This window comes from Platichthys flesus, chromosome 19, assembly GCF_949316205.1.
Source record: "Platichthys flesus chromosome 19, fPlaFle2.1, whole genome shotgun sequence".
NCBI classification, from domain to species: domain Eukaryota; kingdom Metazoa; phylum Chordata; class Actinopteri; order Pleuronectiformes; family Pleuronectidae; genus Platichthys; species Platichthys flesus.
In genome coordinates this window covers 11150462-11172180 of record NC_084963.1, presented here as the reverse complement: position 1 = coordinate 11172180, position 21719 = coordinate 11150462, and the positions used below count along the sequence as shown (strand labels likewise).

Genomic DNA, 21719 nt, shown 5'->3' with positions numbered 1-21719 from the left:
GTGTGTGTGTGTGTGTGTGTGTGTGTGTGTTTTGCAGCTTTTTCTGCCTTTTTTGATGGACCCCTTTGTTGCCACTCTGTGTCACATGCACATGCACTGACACAGTGTCAGCGCTGACTGACACACAGTCATAGCACATGCTCAAACACACACACACACACACACACACACACCCACAAGTTGGCAGGTCTTGCTCGACTTTATCTAAAATCCCAAACGTAAGTACACAGATTTTGCATTCTTGATATTTTAATATTCTCAGTTGACTTTCACAAAGGGACTTTGAAGTTTCAGGATCCTCAGGGTGCACATTTCCAGCCAAATCCCACCGAGGAAGCTCTGTTGTCCATCCAGAATGACCCTAATACCTATAATGTCCTCACAAGTGTGGTATACTGGCTCTTGTCAGTCCTCACCAGCACAGCTAAACCAGCCCTGGCACACTCACGCACGTGCAGGCAGCTACCATTGGCTCTGCAAAGAGGGTCCCCTCCTGTCCACATCCCTTCTTGCCTGCAGCTGCTGGCCAGCCTGTCAGTTCCCAGGCATCAAGCCATCACAGATGACGCCTCCTAACGCCACCAAGTGGTCATCACCTGTCCTGCACCTCTTCTCAGCACGGATGCTACTCTCCAGGCAGCAGTGGAAGTTAAAGATGCTACCAAAAGTTTTATAGCTTCACTGATTAAGTTTGAAAATATGTGTGTGTGTGTGTGTGTGTGTGTGTGTATGTGTGTGTGTGTGTGTGTGTGAGTGATGAAAGTTAACCCATTTAATGAAACCACATGATGAAAAAGACAAATAATTTAAGATGAGTCGTAAAACCCTGTTTTTATAGCATCGTCCAAATTAATAAATGTGTCTGAGGTTCATCAAATGACCGATTCCGACTGTGAGTTAGGCTGTCGCAAAATCATTTCCAACTTTCTCAGTCCTAAGCAGACGGAAACTTTTTGGATGAGGATGTAAATCAACACAAACAGAAGAAACGAGGTGGATAAATATGTGCATTTGTTAGAATTATTTTCAACTGTGAATCGAAAGAAAAATAACTACAAAACAGGTCACAGACTGAAGCTGTCAGTGTTAGACAGGTGACGGCTTTACGATATTTAGCCAAGCTGCCTTTCCTTTTTTTCTACTTTGTGTGTGTGTGTATACGTGTGTGCGTGTGTGTGTGTGTGTGTGTGTGTGTGTGTGTGTGTGTGTGTGTGTGTGTGTGTGCACGTTTTTGATACCTCTTTTTGACCTTTTCAGCATAAACACTGACCTTGTCAGGACCAGTGGACCTCATGGACCAAAGCCTGGTCCTAATGAGGTCAGACATCATTTCTCTGGTCCTGTGTGTGTGAGTTTGTTTATGGGTGGTACAGCATCATCTTGGTGTGTCCCTGACCTCTCGTCATCCCAGTGGATTCTAAGTCATATGTATAGGATTGTTTGTCCATGTACAGTGGTTAAGACCTTCACTTAGAAATCTCTGTGGGATCAAAGTCATGTGTAAAGGAACTGAAGGCAGTGTAGCATGCATTTTGTGTATAATCTAGTTGCGTGTGAGTGTGTGTGTGTGCGTGGGTGAACAAAATATTTCTGTGTGCACGTCGATGGATGACATTTCTGTACCTGGCAGCTGGAAAAGAGGCAGAAGTCTTGGAGGATGAAGAGAGGGGCTGAGGAGATGAGCTGCAGGGCAGGTGAAGCGCAGGGGAGCGAGGGGCCGAGGCGAAAGGGAGCCTGGGCTCGACTGTGGTGGTGGTGGGGAGGGGGGGGGGGGGGGGGGCTGCTCAGCTCACTGAGTAATTGTGGTGGGGGTCATGCAGGTCCGGACCTCATTAAGAGAAGTGTCAGGGAACTTTCAGGCCCCTGAGTTATCATCGTGTCACCTGCCGTCTTGTCACGGGAGGCAGTGTGGGGGAAAACAGCAGCTCGTTAATGCGCCTTTCAGTTTTCCAGGTCACACAGTTCGACGAGTCAGAAACGTCAGTGCAGCGCTAACACGATGCAAGACGGTAATTGACATGCGTGCATCTCAAACCTATCGACTTCAGGCGTATTATAACCAGCACTATCATCTCAACGTGTATCACTTTTGATCATCTTTGAGCATCTTCTCTTTTTCTCTTCCATCCACTCGTTCTTAATTTGTATTCACAGGGGGGGGGGGGGGTTCGCATGGACGAGAATTGGGGGGATTTGGCGGATCTCGCTCCAGCAGCTTTTTAAAGAGGGTGAGGTATCAATCAGGTGCTGATGTTACCCTGATGCAATCTTTCAGCCTTATCAAGGAGGTTACTTGTGGAGGCCGTGCTACTTTCTCTCAGATCAGATGCAGTTGATATTCAATTATTCTTTGCCACATGATACCGTGGACAAATGTGCTAAAAGAGCAACACAATGTTTGAGTCTGTATTAATGGGCAGCTTTCTTTTTTTTTTTTTATGTGATTAATTATCTTTTTTTTCCAGAGAGCCCTGTGTTCACTGAACTGTACAAATGTGTCTGATAATGCTGGAGGCTAGCTAACACAAGAAAACTCCATTTAATGCGTTTAAACCTGTTTATTGTCGTGCTTTCAGATGTTATTCAAAGCATTCACCAAAGAAACAATGTTCAACTTCAAACTTCTTATACTTTCAGCCTCAATCATACTTATTTAGTATAAATAGAATAAAATCTCTGAGTGTCATAGAATAAAATCTCTCTTTTAAAAATTGCCTCAGTGTAGGAAATAAAGCATTTACATTAAGCAGAATACACACAGAAAGATGGAGACATTCCTAGATCAGCAGGCACACAGCACTGTTTCAAAATCCCAGAGGTAAAATTTACTTTCATATAAATATAGATTTCAAAAAATCAAGCTACACATTTGTAGTGCGTGTGTGCAATCAGCCCGAGGACAGTGTGATGTTCGCATCCAACAGCAGAAATATCACAGTCGTTTTAAGGATGGGGTGATTATCCCAGAATAAGGTACAGGGTCTGTTGGAGTCATTTCTTCATCAGTTGGCTTTAAGTTAAAAGTAAAAGAAATGAAATGGAAATAAAAAGAGAAATAGAAGAGAAAGTCCTGAATCAGAAGTGACTCCACAGCCCAGCGTTGTGGTGAAAAGGTGCCACGGGGCAGAGGCGGACTATTTCGTCTTTTTGCTGTTTGTTGTCTCCCCGTTCTCTGATTTCTCTTTGGCTTTCAGTGATTCACTTTGTCCATTGACCGGTGGAGCCGGGGTGCGTTTCCCTGCTGCTCGCTTCCCACTGGACTCTTTGGTTTTGGCGGGGGAGGACGACGTCATGTTTTTGTTCACGCCGGTATCGATACGTGCTTTGTGCGCCTCGCTAGTCAGGGCGGCGTAAGGGGAGGGGCCGGAGAAGAGGGTCTTGTAAACGACTGATTCGATGCCAGCAAATGGCGAAATGTTGGACCCGGTCAGCATCATCCTCATCTGAAATAAGAGAGGAAATAAACGTGTGATGAGAGGAACATAAGAAGTGAGCAGTGAGAGACACGTCTGTTAAGAGGAGTATAAGAAAAGTAGGTGTCGGATCATCTGTATTTTTATCTCAACAATAAATCACTTCTTGTGATGAACCCAAAGAAAAGGATCACCTGAACCCAAAGAGTTTTAGTGACTTTAAGTTCAATGTTTGGCTTTTCTGGTTGACTGCGTTAATTATTCCTCCCAACTCTCATCCACAATGTTTTGCATCTCCTCCTCATCCTCCCTCTAACCAGAGATAAAACCAAAATGTCCTGATCCAAACACCACCATCTTTCATATTGTAATTAATTAATGTACACTGTATATGCAATATAACGATAAGGAGGGCCCTTCTACATTTGTTCATGTCATCAGATAAATTATGCAACGCTTTGTTTATATACAAGCACTAAGTAAGTGAATAACGTAAGTATTTATTTGTCATTAGGATCATCAGAAGCGCAAAATAACAAATCAAAGGTTGGACACTTCTGAATCTGATGAAACGGTTAACGGCGTTAATTTGACAGATCAGAGTCAGAGGGAGCGAAACAGAACGAGAGTTGAAAGAAGACATGGTCGATTTATCTGTGCCTCAGTCAAGAGCACCAGTTTCCCAGAGATGAGAAGAGGGGATGATGCAAGCTGATGAAAATGATGCAAACGCACCAGCCCTACGGGTAATACTGAGCTAATGTGAGTCACCGCAGCTAAAACTTCAAAAAGAAAGAGGGAGAAAGGTCATTTAGAAGACAGGCCATCGCAGATGTGGAGCGGCGAGCGATCGCAGGGAAAACATTTCTGTTGCCAGAGCTCTGTCCCTGAGATCTCATCAACAAGCGGAGAATGTGTGTGAGTGGTGTCATGCGTGAGCGACCAGGACGCGGCCGACTGACCTTGTTGACGACGGTGAAGACGGTGTAGAGGAGCATCAGGTGGTGCGTCTGCAGAGGCAGGTAGCCGGTCTGCTGCAGAGTGAACAGCACCGCCCCGATCAGGGTGATCTTAGTGGGGCTTCAACATGCAATGAGAAAATATCTGTTATTATGCATGTATATGAGAGAAGGCTGCTATAATGTAGTATGGTTTCACAATTACTTATTTTGCACACAGAAATTCCAGAGCTTTGAATTAATTAAGTAATAATAATAATACCTATGTTTATATCGCACCTTTCCAAAGAACATCAATTAAAAGTAATGGCAAAAGAAACAAATTAAAGAAACACAGGTACTAGCAAAAAAAATCACTCATGTAAAACCCATTCAGTTTTGAGAGATGAGGGAGAAAAGGTGGTACACAAGGAAACAAGAAATTAAAACTTTAGATGTAATGAATACTATCAGAATGTATGCATTTGGTCGATTTTTTAAATTTAGTTAGGCAACTATTTTGTTCCATTTCTGTGAAGGCACATGGCATTTTACAGATATTTGAAAAGTGAGCATTAACCTAACAATAAACTGTATCTCTATTTTTCTGTGGCTCATTCGAAATACTAGTGCCGTCCCTGTTCTAAAACTGTTGGTTTTGCTTGGCCTGTGGCAGTTTCGTTCTGAAACTGTCAAATGGACCTGCAGCGATGAGTGAAGACCGACTACTGGACTCTGCAGAACCCTGAAGCTGATCCACTACCAGTTTATTCTAAGTTTATTAATATTGACTGTATCTGACGAACGCTGTACTTCCTTGGGCCTTTGACAAAACACGTGCCAAGTGAGGAGCAGGAAATATGAACGGTTCTCCAGATAGGCGTTTCACATTCAGACAGAAATTCCAGGAATCACTATATAGATGTTGAGATGGACTATGTCATGTGATGCCCAGGAGCCGTAACTGCCAACCAACAGTTACTGGAAATACATGTCTCCCCCCCCTCCTCTGCTGTAAACCCTCAAACTAATCATCTAATCTAACATCTTATCTGGTCTAGTAAAAGAAAATAAGCTTTCCTAAAAAACAAAATGATTCCTTCTAATTGTACATCAGACTTGATCCATTCCAATGCCCTCACGGTGTAATAAAATGTAGTTTCATGAGCACAAAGACAACACGTGAATGTAATGCACTGATGTAATATGAGCAGAATCCTTTAGAAGACTTACTATGACATTTTCAGGAGCTCATTAGTCTCTGGTTTCCACACGCCTCGAACGAGCTGCTCAAAGTTACTGATCAGACCACCTCCAGCACCTGGCGGGGACGGAAAACACACACACACACAGATTCACATGTAGTTCATTCCATTACGGCACATTCTACAACGTAAAAAGCAAATCCTTGAGCTTGGCGGATTCAAACACTGACCTTTGGCCCAACCGATTGCAATCATGACGAGAAGGCTGTCCTTGTATTTGCCGTGGGCCTGGGTGACGCCGCCTAGCACCTTCCACGTCCTGGTCACTTCCTTCATCCCCGACAGCACCAGCCTGAGAGGCAGCCGCGCAGTGCAGCTGTACACCAGGTCCATGGGACAGTAAAATAAGAGGTACCTGTACACACACAAACACACATTTAGATTAACATTTAAATACTGCCTATTCTCAGTAAACATTTCTTACAAGTACTATATGCTGGTCTGTGTCAGGAGCCTCCCTTCTCCACCTGAGGGCAGTGTTTGTGTATTTTTGTGAAAAGAGTGTAATTATATATGCCACCAGCAGAGGACACCAAAGGCCTCCCATCTAAAGAGGGGACCTCCTCAATCACCTCTCTGTTTCATTCACTTTCTTCGACGTCACTCTCCCCCCACACACAATCAAGTCGTTCCACACTTCTTCAATGACAAAACTTCCTTCTTTAGTGTTTTGCTCAAGGGAAGTGTAGAGAACGAAAAGTTTTCTGTGTCCCTGTGTTTCTCCCTGAAGCTGCTTAAGGGCCTTTTGCTAATCCTGACCTCGCTTCCAGTCTCAATCTTTTCTAACTATCTTGTTTTTTTTCACTTCTCAGATATTTACCAGATGAGCGAGGCAAGCAGAACGCCGGTGCTGTTGGTGAGAGGCGCTATGGGGGGCTCGGCCAGCATGATCCCAGACAGGACAGCTCCGCCAAAACAGAAGAGCATGGAGCTGAACCAGCAGGCCAGGGGGCTAACTCTGGACACCTCCAGAGCTCCTGCACAAAGAAAGATAAATAGTTATTAGCTGCTCTATATGTAGAATATACACACATCCATACATAAGATAGTAGTAGTGAGATGGTTCTACAAGGTGTAGGAATGTTAGTTTGAAGGATTACCACGATACCTGCTAGAGGGATGTGTTATGGCTCAGGGAAAAATCCATTACATTTAGCTGCAGATCCAAATCACAGGTTGATCCAGGATATTTTTCCCTTCCTTTAACATTGCAAGATTTTAAAATTTTCAAAGAAATAATATCTTTAGATGTTGGAGACAAATTAAGGGGGTTGATTTCTATAAGTGTGTTCAATTTATTGCAGCTTTATTGGATCCAAGGGGACTGTCGGGCCTCGGAGGAGGTCTGCACTCTACTGAGTGTCATTCTAATACAAATCCCTCCACTACAATGAAGACTAAAGAAACTGATTTTGAGCGTATTAGTAACACGAAGTCCAGACTATAAGTGCAGCGTTGGTGCAGTGTGCAATGAGAACAGCAGGGCAGCAGCAGACAGTGGAGTTGACACAGTGGTTATTGCCCTGTGTGATACTCACCTCCCCCACAGTCCCTGGCACTACATAAATATTAACCAGTTCACAGTAAACTGATACAAGAGGAAAAAGGAGAAACAAAGGCTTGTGGAGCGCAGCTGTAATATTTGAGAGTGGGACCACAGTTCAGAGTGCAGCGCAGACGTACAGACTTAGTTACAACACTGAAGATAACAATCTGCGGCTCAACGCTCCCTCTGTGTTCACACCCTGTTTGAAATGAACACACACTGAACCCGTTTACATGTTGACTGAATAATATGAGCACTCATGAGTTACAGTGCTCTCGGTTGTGTTTGTGGGATTTTTGTTACTGTAAACCTCCCTCTGATTTAGTACAAAGCTTTTATTTTGACATTGTACAGGGTCATACCACTTCAACATTCAAATTGTACTTTTGCAATAAATTGTGAATAGTTTTTAAATAACATATAAAGTATGATTCCACATGTGTTCTTTGACAAAACTATCCAGTGCTTAGGGCGTCATTAAAATAGTATTACATTGGTATTTTGCAAGTGCATGACCACAAACTGGTGAAAAACTGCTGTTAAACAAAATTAACAGTAAAAAGATCTTAATAATGACTCAAAAACCCCAAAGTCCAAACCTTCTCGAGGTCTGTGACATTATAAACCCTTTTTGCCATTAATATATAATCACACAATGCTGTTATTTTTTCTTTATTGGGGATAGCGTACAGATAAATATGGAGCTAAAAGGGCTTTAAAACCATATGAGAACCATTTCTGTGATCTGTATTAAGGGGGATATAACCATTCAAAGTCAAAAGTCAAACTTCCTCGAGCCCATATCATATTAAAGTTGGTTTTATGGGTTTCTCGTGTCAATGTTAACATTTTCATTTTGATCAGAGACGGTTGAGCTCAAACGTGTGATGATGTGACACAGAACCACATGTGATCAGGTTGACTTCGCTTCACGTTCACACAGGTAGAGCTCAGTTAACCACGAGCCACCTGCCCTGAGTCACCGTGGCCGAATACAGGACCACACGGGTAATCTGAGGATTACAGGCAGATTATAGACTCCTGGAGAGAGCGGATTTCTAGCTCTCTCTACCTCCACTGCAGACTCCCCCCTGGACTCAGTCTGCATGGCTCAACTTTCCTTTCATGTTTTAAAAGAATCTGCAAGCAACAGGGAAGCAATTTCATCTCACCTCCAATCCTCCCATTTAAATACAGTGGTCAAAGTAATTAAAAGACATCTATTAACAGCACGTTTCCTTATGACTGATTTTTAATATTGATGAAGCGTTTTATCGTGGTGCCCAGCCAAGGTGGAGCTCATGATCTACTTTAGATACAGGTACTAATATCAAGTGGTTTACAATTCATGGCTCAGACCCCCTTGAAGGGTCAGCAGATAAATCTGAGGGGTCATGATATGATTAATGAGGCAGGGAAGAGCTCATTGGCACAAATCTGTGTCCAGGTTTTTGTGCTTTTCTCTTATCATGTAGAATAAATTATACTAATTTAGTAGATGAGTGAAACTTACAATACAGTAAAAGTATAAGGTAACATAAAATGTATATAAAATGTTCACTTGCCTTTTACACGCATGTATTCATTTGTTTATACTCATCCATGACACAAACAGGCTTAACATTGTTTCCAAACCGGAGTGGAGATAGAGGTGTAAGCATTAACACGGCTAACTGCTGCTTTGCACTAACGGCTGGATAGTGTTTGCGAGTTTGAGCAACTCTTCCTGCAGGGACATGTCAAATGCATCGGAAAAGAAGAATGGATGAGATGTGTCAAGACAAAAAGAGAAAGAGACCGTTAATTAAGACATGAGGGGAAAGAACAACCATCCCATGAGTTTATATAATATCTCAGGTTGTTACATAAAATACTCAGAGGGAGCTTTTAACACTTCAACACATTATTCATTACCCGTAATGTGTTCAATCCTTCATTACTCAATTTCAGATGTTGTCTGCTAAATGGATTACCACAAAACTTGGTGTAGAGATAGTGTACGGGCCAAGAAAGAACCTGTTATAATTGGGTGTGGATCCAGACAATAGGGGATTCCAGGAATTTTCTGTCGTTATCATTATAAGATAAGGTATTGGACATTTTCGCCAAATTTCACCAAATCCCAAAATCTTGATTCAAAATATCAGGCATATTTAAAAGCTCAGTGTTTAGAATTCAGAGACTTCGTGGTGAAGTGTCGTGTTGCAGCGCAACACCCCTCACCTCCCCCTCTCCTTCCAAACATGACAGAGAACCTGTGGCAGCCTTCAGTTGTCACAAAGTCTGGAGAACTGTAAAAAAAAAAAAGAAAGGCGGCCTGCGTAGAGAGGACCCACTCCCAATGAGAATATAAAGTATTTAAATATAAAAGGCCCATTCTAGGGTAAAGAAAACAAAAATACAATTTAGATAATCACACACTAGTGAAAACATATATTCACTCTCTGCAAATAGACACCTTTCTCTTGAATCTTACACACTGGACCTTTAAGGGACTTATCTTTCTGAGAGAGTAAAATTTGGTGAATAGTGACAAACCACACAGCTTTTAGGTAAGAGAATGCAGATCACGTCAGGAATCAGCAGTTTATACATCTCTTCTATAGCGTTAGCTTTCTATGTCCAAACAAACATGGCAGATTTGGTGCAGTTTGGCTGAATTGAGGCGGATTGTTAGGCCTTGGTGGACATACGCATTCTACTGAGTGCCAATCTATTTTAAACCGCAGCCATGATGAGCACAGTGCTGCACCAAGGCTCACAGATCTGAGCTGATTTTTAGTTTTTCATGTGGAAACCTGGTGACACAACTTGGCAGAGCTTCCTCTGTGTGGACATGAATTCTGATGTAATTACAGTTTGAAGAAATTATGTTTTACGGTTGAGGAGGAGAATATAAAACTAATATTTTTGAATTTAGGCAAGCAACTCATTCTTTAAAATTGGGTTTCTTTTATTTAGTTGTTGAAATATAATCCACTGCCCAGGCCTGCTGGGCCACAAACACACTCCACAAAAGATCCTGTACTGATTTTGCATATGAAGGAAATTAATTTACAAGTCAAATCTGAGCAATACCAGTCAAGTACATGCGCACATGTAACTTGTCATATTGGGCTGGTTGTAGCTCTAATTCCCTTCTTTCTTTTTCTATCTCGAGTTCATGCCGCAGGAATTCAAACAAACGGATGATTGTTCTCTCCTTGGAAACCTCATGTAAAACCGATAACAGTAATTATTGGAATCTGTTTTGCCTCTGGAGACCAGAATCCACTTGTAAATGATGTTAGATTAGTGTGTTTGCTGTGTCTGAATGTATTTGCCGAAGGAGTTATTGAGATAAGTCTGAGAAAAAGTTCAGTTGTTGAGGCGGCAGCAGTTTCGGCACAAATAGTCATTTAAGTATAAACTAGGACCACACCTCACCTATAATTAACAACTACAATAACAATCCTGTCGTTGTGCGCCTCCGACAACAAGTACAGTTTCAGTGTCATTTTTCTTTTCAGACTCTTATAGCGTCACCGTGACCTTTAACCTTTGACAACTGAAATCTAACATCTCTCTGTGTCACTACAGACAGAGCTGGATGAGAAATAAAAAAATAGTCTTATCCCTGGATATTTTTGGCCCCTGAATCGAGGACTGACACATAACATACAACCACTGCTCCTCTTCCTCCTGCTTCCTGTACAATCCACTCACAGAAAGGTTTGGAAAGGAGCTTGAAATAACTCCACTGTAAACTGTAGTGAGGGTTGAGCAGCTCCAGGACTGGACAGCGTGAGTGGTTGTAGCATAAGGAGCAGGAAGGAGAGACTAACACAGGAAAGAGAAATGCAAAGGAGGGTTGGATGGTTTGTGACATTCCTTTCCTTCTTTGGGGAAAAGAAGAACTGGAGAAGGCCTCATGAGGGAACTTCTTCTACAAAGACCTTGAGGTTTAAACTTATCTTGCAAAATGTTTTTCAAGCTATGGTGATGTGTCTTAAAACACACCACACGTTTAAAAAGGGAAACACAGTGAGCAGAAACACACAGACAAACACGTTGTGCTCTACTTTAGATACAGTGCATGTGATTCATTCCCCATATATCTCCACCCAGGGTGAGCTCTTTGTGTCACTATACACACACACTCTCACACACACGTAAAAACATGAGGGTCCCATGATGCATTCACAAAAATATAGATCAACAACATGCAGGGACATGTTGTTCATCTATATTTTTACTCTCTACTTCAGTTGCAGATAGACAGATGAGGGCACAGGACAAAGGGTTAAAAGGTCACAGCAGCTCAGATGCTCTCCGAGGCAAGTTCAAAAATAGACTGCAGCTTTACAGCAGTGCAACTACAATAGACTTTGAATGTGATCTTGTATGTGTGTGTGTGTGTGGGGGGGGGGGGGGGGGGGAGAGAAGGTCAACCCCCGGCACAGTTAAAGTCCACCTGTCTCTGGGAACCATCATATCAGTGTCATTACACACAGTGAGTTGGCTCGGCGCCTGCACTTGCTCTGAGCTGATACCAAAAGTTGTGAGTGTTGCAGTGTGGGTTGTAGGTTTTCAAGTATTTCCAGACATTGTGTGTAATGGAGTTTGGTGTTTGAGAGTCACACAAAGAGGGCAAACATGAGCAACACTTTGGGCAATGACAGAGAGTCTGCAACTGACTTATTAATGAGATCCGATAACGATCGAGATCATTAACACCGAGGCACAAACTAAAAGATTCATGTTATAGGTGCCAGTTGGTTTGTGGACTGGATATATATACCTAGAGAAAACTATTCAGATCAGTCCATTTATATTTAGGTAACTTCGATTATGGTTTATTACTTCAAAGTTTTCAGTTTTCACCTCTTCCGAAATGTACATCACTCAGTATAGAAATTGGATATATGTCCGAAGTCAATATCATAATATTAGTAAGGACGCTGATTCTTTTATAATGGTTCTATAGAGATAACTCACAGTATATAAAGCAGTCAGAACTAGCTGCACCTAAACCAACTACAAGGATTTCAACTGTATTTATGTAATTGGAGTAAAAAATTACAATATAGTACATTTTGCTGATGCTTTTACATGAGGATTTTGAATGCAGCACTTTTTAAACTGCAAATTAGCATTACAAGCACTACCATTACTATTATATCTTAATTCTGCCAATGCGGGGGAAACTTTTTTATGTGAAAAAAACTAAACTTGAGTAATTTCTTTGTTTGTGTTTGCTCCTTTGAGTCTGTACCAGTGCAATCAGTTAAATCAGTACAAGTACAAAGGTAAACATTGAGGTTCAACACCACAGATCAAGGTTCACACAGGTTGCTACAGCTACGTCAGTCTGGACTGTATGCAACACAATCCACTGATTAACTGATTTACTTAGGCTAACTATTAGGCCCTCCCATCACGTAACACTTCCTATTCTTGTATATTACAAGGTAATCCTATAACTAAATAGAAAGTAGACCAACTAAACTGACAGTTATAATGAATATTGATTCATTTTGTTGACTATTTTTCCTTCAATCTTCTTGCATGAAAAATAAGAAATAGATGCTGCTGCTGCTTAATAATAAATTAAATTAATAATAATAAAAACTAAAATGTAGAGAGGCCGTTATCTGTGTAGTATATAAACAAGGAGGTCACTGTTAGGAAATAGACGGAAATAGAGCACAGAGGTTTAATTATGATCCGGCAGAGTAGAGTTTGAGTTTCCTGCTTTTCTCTAAACGCAACCTGTGGCTGTGTTACGTTCAGGTGCTTGAACTTGGGGATAACTGTTGGCCTCCCATAGGGAATTTAGAAGTTGAATTAATGCACAACTTCTGCTAAAGTAAAATTAACAATATAAAACAAAGTGAAGTAAAGTTATAAACAAAGTGTCCCTGTGCTTAAAGTGTGTGAGGTCGCTTGCCGGGCTCTCACCTGGCTGCTCTCTCAGAGCCATGACGGACACGACGTAGTGCGCCACGTCAAAGTACGGAAACATGGGCAAGTTCGCCAGGGCGTGGGACAGCTCGTCCACCCGCAGCATCCACAACACGTCCATGGCGTCAGAGCCGAGGGGTCAGAGGTCCGCTCCGCTGGGTCCTCTTAGTTCAGGTGGACGAGGAGGCGCAGAGTCAGAGCATCAGCACCAGGACTTCATCCACCGTGGGTCGGCTGTCAGTCGGCTGGGAGTTCGGGGTGATGGCGGCGGGTCTCCGGGCGGCTGGTCTGTGTGGGTCCGGCCTCAGGACGCTCATCACCGGTGTTTCCCCGTCAACGACGCTGTCATACGCGGAATTCTTTCTCAATGTTCCTCCATACCAGCGAGGAGGCGGGCGCAGCCAGAGCAGCTTGCGATTGGAGGAGGGAGAGCGCGGCGAGCCAATCAGGTGTCAGAGTGTGGCTCTGGGAGGGGATGCTACGGGACTTGGAAAAGACCAAAATAGTTATTTATTATAGAAAAAAACTATAACGAAACTACTTGTCATATATGTAGTATGAACACTATGCATGCATACACAGATATCTTAAAAGGGATGCATACAGATACACTGTATGTACACTAAATAAAAAAGCACAGAAAGATATGATATATATCTCATGTAAACATACATAAAGTTAAAATAAGAAGAGGTAATAGTGTATGATTGTTTAAAATTGAGATCTTGGGCAGATTTGGATTTAATCACTAATTTAAAGGACTTAAGTTCAAACTTGTAATTCATTATAGAGGCATATGAAAATTGGTGTTTCTTCTATATTGAGTTGAACCTTTCGAAGAAAAGATTTAGTCAAAATGAACAAAACATTGACAACTGTGTATAATTTCTTGTCAGGCAATAATATTATAGCTTATATGCCTTTGTTAAAACAGGGACTTATTTGGATCTTTACATCACTGAATTGTGTCCAGAACAACTTTGTATTGGAGCATGGAACAAGCAGATGCTCTGATTTTATAATATCACCATTGCAAACATGTTTTATTCCTCTCAACGCCAAGTCTTGATCTTAAAAACTGACTAGATGTCAGACACACTTTGTGATATTTTTCGATGCGTCTGTCTCAGTGGTTTGGGATATGGTTGTATCCTTCACTTCTGTAAGAGTAAGAACTCTTCGACAATACTCAGAGTATCGACAGTAAAGCCTGTGTGTACTGTGGCTGTACAAAACGTCACCACTGACCTAAATCAACTACAGAAAACTACAAAATAATAACACAGCACATTATTGAACAATAATCCGAGATCTAGGTAAAGCAAAACATGCGGCCTCCCCACTGCAGACGCCTCTCTGAACTCTGACTGGTTGAGACCTTATAACCATGTCAGACACAATTAAAAATAACCACATTTCAGTCAATAGATACCAACAGAAGATTGGATGGTTGGATTGCCTATAATTTGACCACATTCCACAGACTTTCTAAAACTGTCTCGACAATCAATCATCCAAAAATATTAACTGATAAATTTGAATACATGGTGTGAACTAGAAGCTGAAAACAACCTCAAAATGTCATGTAGACATTCATTCTAAATGGGTGAGACCAGATGCAACATAATTTAAACTTATTGAAATCTGCTACTCTGTAATGAATTGACAAAGCATTGACAACCTGGTGTCGTTTCGCTTGTGTCTGTATTTGCATGTGTTTTGTCATTGAAAGTTGTTTTCTTAATTTGCAGTGTGTTGACCCCTCTGGACCACTGTAAGAAGCTTCCATTGAGACACAATATATTTTGTGCCACAGAGTCCTGGTCAAGTTGAGCATGATTTAATGACCTAAAACCAAACTCTTGCCTCTTTTAGCATTAGTTGTTCTAAATGTGGCAGTCCAACATAATGTTATACAACTCAAATGAATAGCTGTCTTTAATATTTAATATGACAGCAGTATCGATGCTTTGACTCAACACGTCTCCATTGTCACGGTGTGCATCCTTCTTGACCTTGATGCCATGATATTGAAGGCATTGGATTACACTGCTGCTGTACTAATGCACCACTAACTAATACTCTGCTCTCTGGCAGGCCTGAGGAGGACACTTGGTAGTGGCTCTGTATTAGTTTGACTCCCTCTGAAAATAATGTTACCTTTCAAATAAAATGAGGGCAACTGCTGTTGAATTTCAATCTAGCCTAGTAATCATTATTCTGCTTCCATAAGACTGAGTTAAACATATAGGGAAAATGCCCCATCGACATCTGGACATCAGAAAGTTTACACATCTTCCGCCGCAAACTAAAAACATACCTCTTCCGACTATACCTTGAATAAAATTTTGAAACTAACAACTTACTTTTAGCACTATGTAGTTTTGCTCTTCGTGGTTGAATGCATTTATTGTAAGTCGCTTTGGATAAAAGCAACAGCTAAATGAAATGTAATGTATTGTAATGTTGATTTAATGTTAAGCATTAAAGGGTACATGCCTAAAGTTCCCTTAATGTTTAAAGTTACCAATTAAAAAATACACAAACAGGTAAACCCACTGTTCCAGCTGATATTGCTGCATATATATAACTGATCAATATTGAGATTATTTTGCAGAGCTCATATTATTTAAGTACTCTATAAGCAGCTTTCATCCAGTTAATATAGCATCATATAATTAATTAAGACCAAACTTTCAGATGAATAACGTTTGAATAAACAGTGTGATAAGAACTGACAGAAAACAACTTTGAGAAAAATTTACTTTATGTGTACGTGTGTAATACTTACGTTGACTTTTTAGTTTGGCCTAAAAGTCCCATCTGTTAACATGTAGAAGGAGGGATATATAATCTATACCGCAGGCAGCCACCAGATGGCAATTAAGACGATTGAGAGCAGTGGAAAATCTAAACATTCGAGGTGGTGTAATGTGAAACAATGACCACTAGATGGGAGCAGTTGACTTAACATCACATTTCTTATATTACCTGTTCTTTTACCATATGATCCAACAGAAACCAAACCACATAGCTACAGTTATACCACATTCATGTTTAATGACATCTTATTAATAAGATTAAAGAGGTGTATGCTTAGACTATATTCAGGAGATTTGTCAAAAACAGTAAAGACTCGTTATCAGAACAAATAAAGATGCTGAAGATCAACTTTGTGTTACATAATATTGTTCCACAAAGGGAACACAGGCCTTGTGACAGCTGTCAGTCGCAGCTGTGATGAAACCTCCCATCGGAGGTGAGGTGGTGACTCTGATACGCAGCTTGAGGACACTGATGATGTAAGACAGGTGTTTAAAACATTCATGGTTAAACTGTGACCGATCCTGTGTTTGTGTTACTGTAAGAGCAGTCAGATGTGCATCAGCTTGTAGGAAACCTCTGAGTTGTAGTCCTGTGGGTCGTCAGCGGAGGCTGTGCATTATGTCCAGGGCCTGTGTTCAAGATGTGACTCAGCTACCTCCCATAAATATATTATAGGACTGTAGGTCTTTCAGGTTCAAGGCTCTCAACACAAACACACACACACACAGAACCCCCCTCCTCTGTCATCCGAGCACTTCTCATCAGTATTCTCCCAGTGGTACAGGATTGAATCGTGTCCACAGCACAGACAGCACAAGGGGGACAGCCTCCCATTCTTCAGATTACTGGGGCCCACCTTTCAGAACAACTGGAATCTTTATTCAATTACGTCTCTGACCGCTAAGCCTGTCACCAACCCCCCCCCCCACACACACACACACACACACACACACAACTTCAATTTCCCAATGCTTAAGGAGTCAGACGGGGATGAATGTTGTGCTGGTGTTTCTATTAACTATCTACAAGGTCAGGGTAAACTTTTCTGAGGAACAAAACAAAGGGAGTGATGAGGTGCTGGCAGATAAAAATGAAACACTAAAATTTGTCCTGTGTGAGAGTGTAAACTCAGTCTGAGGTAAGTTTAGCTTATTACTAAATTAAATCTGCCTGGTTCTCTCACATCGTTTTTTTTTAAATAAATACTTCATTATTTATTCATTTGTTTGTTGTTTTGTTTGGTCTGGTGTGTACTTGTTGGTACGTTCTGTCCATCTGTCTTTCCTCATGTTTTCTTCCACTGTTCAAAGACCATTGAACACTGACCTTATTCTGTGTTTCTCAGCTTCCTGCTCGTTTCATTTTAGTGCAGACTTCATCCCAGGTGAGTGACTGTGAATAGGAAAACACAGATGAAGGCTAATCAAACAATGTTTCCTGGATTCATGTCTGCAAGTTATGACTCTTACTAAAATAAAGACCATTTGAACAAGTCAGAGATTTTTGCATTCTTCACCTGCATTCTGTTTATTGATAATGTAAATATTATTCATCTTGTTTATTATCATATTTTAAACAATTGTTTGATGATTTTTGGGGGCAGTGCAAAGATCTGTACACTGAACATGAATATACTGCCACTTTATAAAATTAAAGTAAATGTCTGAGCAACAAGTTGCATTCAGCCAACAATAAGAAATATAAGAGTTGTGAGGCTGTTGTGTTTTTGCCCACCTGATGAATGCAAGTTCAGTATTCAATGTGTTTTAGCTCCGATTTTGGTCTCAACCATCTCCTGAGGGAATTATCTGAATCTTTAGCTGCTTCATGTTCCACTATGATCACCAGCTGGTGGCTAATGATGCCTGACTGCATTGGTGTCCTTTTTTGGGACATTTTCTTTTTTTATTGGTAACAACTGCCTGCTTGCAAACAGGTGAGAGTGAAACAAAAATGATAAATGTCCAGAAAACCAACTAAATGATCTGAAGATGGAGAGAGCGACCCTGATAAATAAAAGTGAACAGATACAAAAGACATGGTGACCCAGGCAGCGTGACATGACACCTTCACACATTAAGCCCCAGCAACACTGCCTAAAACAGAAACTAACCACAGAAATTATTTGGCACAACCGGAAACATAACTGTGGTTCGCTAAAAACGTCAACTGACTGTGACAAGAAGCAACTGGTGTATGGTTACAGCGGTTTGAAGGACATGAGTGGAGCGGTTATGTGTTGGACCTTTACCTGCTGGTGTTGGTTTCCACCAAACCTTATTTACACAAACACATAAGCGGTTCACGTCGGGATCGACTTCCAGGAAGAAAAACAAGGGTAACAACAACAAACACAGACTCATTAGCAACAACAGAGCGCCGTCCATCTTTCTCCCATGAGCTCTGTGACGGAACTTCCACAGCAACCACGATGACGATGGTTTCACTGAGTCTCATGTCTTCATCCTCAACACTGTGTTTGTATAAGAATAGAAGTTCTGCCTTCAAAATGACTTAAAAGGTCAAAAGGGGTTTAGGATCAAGTGATCTCAACCCTCTCTCTTTCCCTGCTGCATCCAGCTCAATAAAACTATTGCAATAAGTATCAGTCTGACAGGAAGGATCATCGATTTGGTGTAAAACATAGACTGTATGTATACAGACTATGTAATAAAATCCCTCCTCCGTGTTCTCAAATGGGACATGGACCAACTAAATCATCAAATTCATATATTGTTTCTGGAATTTTAGGTATTTCTTATCACAATGTCGTCACAATGTCCAAATGCTAAAGTTTCTGGTATTAATTGACAGAATGAAAGCTGGAGTTACCGTGACTCCACAGCGTCTCTTACAAATGTGTCTTCGCTGAGAGGCTTGTACAAAAAGTATTGTTTATAATTAACAATTAATCTCTGCATTACTCATTGAGAGTCCACTGTATGTTCAGAATCTATCATTCAGAATACCTCCTAATTATTTCGACGATAACTCTAGATTATTATAATGTGATAAAGTAGAATCAGTAGAATCAGATCGTCACTGCCTCTACACAGGCTTATCTCAGGCTGTGCCAACAAAGAGAAGGAACAGCTACTGCAGGCTGACTGCATGAACAGAAGGCCTGACTGTGCATTATGTATATGTGTATCAGGAAAACCTGCTGTAGAGTGCAGAGCGCTGTATCCGCTCCATGTGAACAGCCCCACGTAGCTTTTCAACTGCAGAGGATGAAACAGAAAGGTATTGTTATTCATTTCAATATAAAATTATTCACCAGCAAAACACATGCATAAGCAATGGTGCTACGATGATTAGCTGTCAGACCAACTTGCCTGAGGGGTTGGGGGGGTGGAATTAGTGTTCATCAGTTTGTTTCTGCATCTAAATATATGCACATTACATTAAATGAAGCTTTTACTAACCCCATCATCTCCCAGAGGAAATCAGTTTTTGTATTTTAGACATGCTAGTATCCAGCAACAAATCCATGGTCTTATGGTTATCTGTTTGTTTGTGTTTTGGTGCGTCTCATTAAAGCTGCAGTCATCAATGGCTTTGCCCACGTTAACAAGGATCAAATGACTGTGCAATGTGAATGGGGTCACAAATCCAGAGATAATTATCACCCTATACTCGTCAGCTCAACAGAGCGATATGGCTTCTCTCAACTTTCTCTGTTCTATTTTCGTTCGCAAAAATCTCATTATTATTTTCAGATATCACATAGACAGAGCTAATGATTACCTGGTCCACTGAGTGACGCATTTTAGTCGCTACAAAGCCGGATATTTCCCATCAGGAGTCGGTGGAGACCAAATCCGAGTTAGGAGGGGAGCGAATATTAGTCTTGCCTTCATTTAGTGAACACAACACAGCTCCAAAACAAAGCTAATGTCTGTTAAGTGTGTAAAAACACACTTGGTTGCTAACATACCTGCCGTAATAACTTTATACCATGATAACATGTAAATGTTGCTCTCAATTGGACAAATTAACCATTTAATGCTGCCTTAAATCAACTTTTATGTGATTTTGGCATAATTTTCAATTGTTCAGATGATCAGTCTTTGAGTCTTGGACGTCTTAAAGATATAAAAGTAACAACTCTTCACCAATATGTTCACACCCAGAGAAATCCCCACTTGTATTTAAGGTATTGGGATTGACTAGGGATGTTTGCCATCTTGTCCTATATTCCACAAAGAAATCTTTTATATTTTGTTTACCTTTGGCTTTTAGCCAATTGTGTGAGAGCTTCCTGGGCATACAACATATGATGAGAATAAAAGCACTGTTTGGCAGTTAGCTGTTTGTTGTCTCCACTGTTTGCTTTGGTCATTCGTAGTGGATCACTATTATACATAACAAAACTTAATCCGTGAACATTATTATGATATGTCAGCTCGGGTTTAATAAGTAATGGTAGTGAAGACAACAACTCCCATGATCCCACAGTGCTTCACGACGCATCAAACTCCTAGTGGCTGGAGTTACATATTTTACCCCTGTTGCTTTGCTATGAGCTGTTTCAATGTGATACTCAACTTCCCCGGAATCTATTTTTACCGTAAAGTGCTTGAATTGAATAAAACTAGTTTGGACTTTGACACATGGGACGATTCGGTCTGCAGCACATTGCATGTACATGGAACGTCAGTGAGTGAGTCAGCTTGTTGTTTTCTGCCTCGGGAGACAAGATGTATGTGGGACATCGGCTGCCTCTGGGTCTGGCTGGAAAAACCTCTCACAATCCACAGTGCCCTCAGCTCCCAACCACACACACACACACACACACACACACACACACACACACACACACACACACACAAACACACACACACGCATCGGTGCCCTGTATTCTATCCATGGCATCCTCAACCAAGGGTGTGCGCACGTGTCAACCTGACCACACAGTGAAGCAGAGAGTCGTGTCACTGGCGTCACACTGTGGTAAATTAGTAGTCATGTTAGAACACAGGTTATTTTAGTCTCCGATTACGTCCGTATCAAATGATGGCTTAGCCTAAACACCAGTGACTCTGCCCATGTGTCCTCTCTTGGATTACACAGAGGTGGTTTGATGATAATTATAATACTGAAGTAAGGAATGGTTATCAAATTGGTTAAAGGTTTATAAAACAAATATATATTATAGTTACTAGCAGACAGATTTTCTTTTTTAAAGACCATATCCTTCTCCATCTTCCTCTGGATGCCACCGAAGTTTCCGCATACAACCAGGACATGAGAGGGGTTAAATGCCCCTGTGCAACACACCAAAGTAACACTAAGGATTACCCATGGATCAGCTCCGTTATTTCTGTTGGAGCCCCTCCTGCTATTAAAACAAATGAAAACTCCTCTGTACGCTTCAGACACAGAGAAGGAAAAGGGTGGAGGGTGAACTACACCCTCTTCACAAACGTTAACAACTTCTCATAAACCCGTGTGGATTTTGTCTCTGCCACCAGGCTGAACCGTATCATTTCAACAAGACCAAATCTGGGTGTTGTCTGTTTCTGGTGAAAGCACGTCACCGGGCTGGTAAGAGACGCGGCCCTGGCAAGATTTTTAACAGAAACTTTGGCAGTTTATGTTAGTCAGGGAGAGTTAGTGGTGACGAGAGAGTGAATAGTTCATCCAAATATGGCGCCACCGAAATAGGACATGATTTATACCCTCCAGTGTGTGTGTGTGTGTGTGTGTGTATATCATAGGGTTACAAAAAAAAACTGGGTTTCTCAAGAAGACACGTGTAAGAGTAAACGTAAAACTAAATAGTGAG

General features: G+C 41.2%; 1 protein-coding gene across 1 annotated transcript; it reads right to left on the bottom strand.

Annotated features, from left to right (window-relative positions):
* Positions 1 to 2538: 2538 nt before the first annotated feature.
* tmem38b (transmembrane protein 38B) lies at positions 2539 to 13473 on the bottom strand. The gene is made up of 6 exons (XM_062412688.1): positions 13103 to 13473; positions 6437 to 6593; positions 5787 to 5971; positions 5585 to 5672; positions 4376 to 4493; positions 2539 to 3443 (listed from the first exon to the last, which is right to left on the bottom strand). Exons 1-6 carry the CDS (start codon positions 13224 to 13226, stop codon positions 3135 to 3137), a joined length of 981 nt encoding a protein of 326 aa, XP_062268672.1. The 5' UTR covers positions 13227 to 13473; the 3' UTR covers positions 2539 to 3134.
* Between the last annotated feature and the right edge of the window lie 8246 nt (positions 13474 to 21719).

Excerpts from the sequence above, each read along its gene's own strand:
- tmem38b (XM_062412688.1), bottom strand. The coding sequence starts at position 13,226 with ATGGACGTGTTGTGGATGCTGCGGGTGGACGAGCTGTCCCACGCCCTG. Across the intron at positions 4,494-5,584 it reads GAGCTCCTGAAAATGTCATA|CCCCACTAAGATCACCCTGA; the intron begins GTAAGTCTTCTA and ends TGCATGTTGAAG. Across the intron at positions 3,444-4,375 it reads TCTTCACCGTCGTCAACAAG|ATGAGGATGATGCTGACCGG; the intron begins GTCAGTCGGCCG and ends CTCTTATTTCAG.